Genomic DNA, 5,000 nt, shown 5'->3' with positions numbered 1-5,000 from the left:
CCAGTTTTTAAAGATTTTGTTGATTTTTTTACATCACATTCTATGACTGTCTGCAAAATATCGACTTAACTCTCTGAAAATCAAACACTTCTAATTTAGCCCGGTAGCAGCGACGGATCAAATTTGTGGCTTTACCGTGTACCAGCGACAGGCCAAGTTTTTGCCATGATATAAACCCCCCAAAATAGATGATGCATAAACTGATCAGAGATGCGTTGATAAATATTATGAAATGGTTTGCGTGAGTGATGATTTTTTCTTTTTTCTCGCTTAGAGGGGCCTTTAAGAAACATGATCCCCGCAGTTACCGGGTTAATCCATCGCAAAAATGGAATCAAAAACCCGAACTAGTCACATAACTGTTGACAAAGACTAACATGACGTTTAAAACTTTAGGAGCAGCGAGTAGCGGGCTTTTTTTATTATTGTTTCCTTTTTTGTGCCCTTGTCTCCTTTGTTGTAAAAAAAAAAAAAAATCTACCAATAATGACTCTGCTTACTACCCAAAACGTCACCTCATGTACTCACCGGCGTGTGTTGCAGGAGGGGCGCGCCGCGAGGAGGGGGGAGGCTGCCCCGCGCCGCCGCTGTGCCCGGACTCCTGCCGGTGCTCGGACGGCATCGTGGACTGCAGGGACCGAGGCTTCACGCACGTCCCGTTGCACCTGCCCGAGGACACCACCGAACTGTGAGTACACCTGTTGTTCTATCGAGGGGACTCTGTTTGGGTCTATATACTTTTTTCCCTTGATGCCCTTTCGTGGACCTCAGTAATAATAATAATAATAATAAAGATAATGTCACAGGAGAACTTTAAAACAGAAAAGAAAGGTGAGGTGTGTGTGTGTGTGTGTGTGTGTGTGTGTTAGATTTGCTCTTTCCTATAATTCCTTAAACTTAATTATACTTTTGGAATACATGATTTCGTTTAATACAGAAAACACACATATACACACAAAAAGGATCAAATAATATAAGATAAAATAATGAAAGATAGAAGAAAGAAAGAAAGAAAAGAGAATAAAATAAAACAAAATAAAAAAATACTGAAATAAAGTCACATGTGAAGACCTAACTGGCTATTTGGCTTGTCACCTGTAGGCCTTAGTCACCTATACATTTAGTCACCTTTCCTTGTTAAAACGTCACCGAAAGCATAGTCAACACATGCACTCACATCCTGACCACCTGCCTCACCCACACACCTCAGCTCACACCTCACTGCTTGGAGAACGATATGACTGTTACTCCCTCCCTCCCTTCCCAGTATCCTCCCACCCTCCCTCCCTGTGGTTAGTGGTCGTGCTGTGAATAATGCGTGTTGATGGGTGGCCGCTGCGAGCAAGGTGGGCGTGTCCGATCCATCATATTAATCTCACCGGGCTATTAATTGTTGCGTAATGCTGAGGCCGTGGTGGTGTTGGCTGTCTGATTGTTGCTTTGTCACTCCAGGAGGCGAAGGCGATGGAGGAGGCGGAAGGAAGGAGGAGAAGGATACGGAAGGATGGAGTAGGAGGAAGAGAAGGGGAGGTATAGGAGAATATGTCGGTAGAATAAGTAGAAGACAGGAGGAGGAAGTGGTGAAGGGGAGGAGGGAATATGTACCGGTAGGAGAATTAGAAGACGGAAGGAAGGAGGAGGAGGAGGAGGAGAAGGTAGGAAAATTTATCGGTAAATGGAGAAATGCGACGAAAAAGAATTATCAGAGAAGGAAAAGAAGCAGGAATATGATGGAAAGAGGAAGGAGGAGAGGATGGAATAGGAAAGGAAGGAAAATAGGAGAGAGAAGACGATAGGTGAAAGAAATGGAAAAGAGAAGAAGAGAAAGAAAGCGGTAAAGGAATTGGAAAGTGTAGTAATAGTAGTAGTAGTAGTAGTAGTAGTAGTAGTAGTAGTAGTAGTAGTAGTAGTAGTAGTAGTAGTATAACACTAGATCGAGTGCCTCCCCGTGTGTATATTGAATAGCCTTTTGTTCTTCACGTGTTTTTATTCAATTATTCGTCTGTCTCTCAAAACAAATTGATTGGGTAGACTTGTCTCTCATCTGATTAACAATTTGCATGCATAAGTCATTCTCTCTCTCTCCGCAATAATTACTTGGCGTTGCTTAATCAAAATTTTTCTCAGCCCTTTCACTTATGTTATTCAATTTCAACTTTATTATTATTATTATTATTATTATTATTATCATTATTATTATTATTATTATTATTATTATTATTATTATTATTATTATTATTATTATTATTATTATTATTACTGTACTTGCTCCTTCAAAAACACCACTACCGACTACTACTACTACTACTACTACTACTACCACTAACAACAACAACAACAATAATAATAATAATAATAATAATAGTAATAACCACCACCTCTATTACTACGGCTATCATTTCGCATCACAAGTTGGTGGTGAAGAAACAAGGGCAGCGGTGGTGGTGGTGGTGGTGGTGAGGGCGGCGCTGGAAAAAGTGGTATTGGTGGTAGTGGTAATGGTGGAGGCGAGTGGAAAGAGAAAAAAAGGGTGATAGTGGTGATAGCGGTGTTGATGGGGAGAAAGGTGATGAAGGGAGTTGTAGAAGTGGTGATGATGGCGGTGGTGAGGGAGGGAAAAAAAGGGGAAAATAGGAGATGATGGAGGAGAGAGAACTGGTGGTGATGGTGGTGGTGTTGATAATCGTGGTGGTGATGATGGTGTTGAAGAACCACCACCCGCACCTCCTCATCACCCTCTTCACTGGAGTCTTTGTTAGCTTGTTCTGGTGGTGACGAGGGGGGAGGGACTCTCTCTCTCTCTCTCTCTCTCTCTCTCTCTCTCTCTCTCTCTCTCAAATAGGCGTACACATCTATCTCCCTTTATTACATTTGCGAGGAGCGGAAAGAGAGAGAGAGAGAGAGAGAGAGAGAGAGAGAGAGAGAGAGAGAGAGAGAGAGAGAGAGAGAGAGAGAGAGAGAGAGAGAGAGAGAGAAAAGGTCATCAGAAGGCCGTGAGAACTTACATATAGATTAAGGCGATTGACCACGGAAGAGAGAGAGAGAGAGAGAGAGAGAGAGAGAGAGAGAGAGAGAGAGAGAGAGAGAGAGAGAGAGAGAGAGAGAGAGAGAGAGAGAGAGAGAAGGAAAATTAATGAGCAGCGATAATTAAACGAATAAATTGGTAGACAGTTCAGAGAAGGAGAAGGAGAAGGGGAAAAAATAAAATAATAATAATGGTGAACAGATCAGGAGATAAAGTGAGAGAAAAAAATAGATGTAATATTACCAAGAAAAAAAAAAAACAGCCTCGCCGGGGAAATAATTACTGAATACTTACAAAATGAGAGAGAGAGAGAGAGAGAGAGAGAGAGAGAGAGAGAGAGAGAGAGAGAGAGAGAGAGAGAGAGAGAGAGAGAGAGAGAGAAAGGTATTAGTTGGCAGGTTAAACGAGCAAGTGGATGGGTGGGTGGGTGGGCTCGCGGTGGTGGTGGTGGTGGTAATGATGATGATGAACACAAGAAAATTATGTTAAGGTATTGGTGATGCAAAGTTCGTGGTGGTAGTGGTGGTGGTGGTGGTGGAGGGTACAAGCTATTAGGGTACGATGGTGCTGATGGTGGTGGTGGATAGAACTCGTGCTGAATAGGGTGAAGTGGTAGTGGTGGTGGTGGTGGTGGTGGTGGTGGTAGTGGTGGTGGTGGTGGTGGTAGTGGTGGTGATGGTGGTGGTATGGTAGTAGTGGTGGTGGTGGCAGTGGTGGTGGAGGTAGTGGTGGTGATGGTGGTGGTAGTGGTGGTGGTGGTAATGGTGTTGTGTGGTGGTGGTGGCGATGGTGGTGGTGGTGGTGTTGATGGTGTGTGGTAGTGGTGGTGGTGGTGGTGGTGGTGTTGTGTGGTGGGGATGGTGTTGTGTGGTAGTTGTAGTGGTGGTGGGGATGGTGTTGTGTGGTAGTGGTGGTGGTGGTGGTGGTGGTGGTCATGGTGAGTAGTATCTGATCCTTATCAAGATGGGCTCAGCCTCAGGTATTACCGACTTATTATTATTATTATTATTATTATTATTATTATTATTATTATTATTATTATTATTATTATTATTACTATTAATATTATTATTATTGACGTTGATTTATGTTATTTATTTCTGTATACATATAATTTACACACCATTACTCTCTCTCTCTCTCTCTCTCTCTTAATCATCCAGTCTATTCACTTTCCCTACCTCTCCCTCCCTCCCCTTCCTTCCCTACCTCCCGTCTCGTTTTTCTCTCCGCTCCTCCCTCCGTCCCTCCCGCCGCGCTATCTCCTGAAATCTCCTCCTCCTCCTACCCTCCTTAACAAGTTTTACCTCCACTCAGCCGTCCCGGAGAAGAGAAAGGGAGCAGCGTGTAATGATGATGACGATGATGATAATGATAATAATAATAATAATAATAATAATAATAATAATAATAATAATAATAATAATAATAATAATAATAATAATAACTGCAATGATAATCGTACCCTTTAACATACTGCGTAGTTGAGAGAGAGAGAGAGAGAGAGAGAGAGAGAGAGAGAGAGAGAGAGAGAGAGAGATCTACCTAAGGCTCTTTACCAGGAACCTGCGCTTTTAAAATACAAAGAAAAAAATAGAAAAAGAGAAATGAGGGACACGAGAAATTACTAGAAAACAAACAACAAAGAATATCCGGAAACGACAAAAATAGTAGTAGTAGTAGCAGTAGTAGTAGTAGTAGTAGTAGTAGTAGTAGTAGGAATAGTAGTAGTAAGGATGACAGAGAAAAGGGAGAATTATGTGAGTAAAAGAGAATACAAAGATGGGAGGAGGAGGAAAAGGAAGAAGAGAAAGAAGAAAAGAAAAAAAGAAAAAGATGATGATAAAGAAAAACGAAAAATAAAAGAAAAAGAAGAAAAGAAAAAAAGAGAAGAATGAGGAAGACGCGACAAACAAATAAAGAAAATAACAATAAATGAAAACGAGGAGGAGGAGGAGGAATATGAAGAAGGAAA

General features: G+C 41.7%; 1 protein-coding gene across 1 annotated transcript in view; it reads left to right on the top strand.

The window, feature by feature from the left end:
- Positions 1-5,000, top strand: part of LOC127003630 (protein slit-like) — a 158,698-nt gene that overhangs the window by 116,055 nt on the left and 37,643 nt on the right. The window contains exon 6 of the mRNA XM_050870538.1: positions 544-688. Within this exon, the coding sequence (XP_050726495.1) occupies positions 544-688 (145 nt within the window). The remainder of the gene's footprint in view (positions 1-543; positions 689-5,000) is intronic.

The sequence above is a fragment of the Eriocheir sinensis genome, chromosome 25, assembly GCF_024679095.1.
Source record: "Eriocheir sinensis breed Jianghai 21 chromosome 25, ASM2467909v1, whole genome shotgun sequence".
Classification (NCBI taxonomy): domain Eukaryota; kingdom Metazoa; phylum Arthropoda; class Malacostraca; order Decapoda; family Varunidae; genus Eriocheir; species Eriocheir sinensis.
The sequence above is the reverse complement of the archived record's forward strand: the minus strand, read 5'-3'. Positions and strand labels throughout refer to the sequence as shown.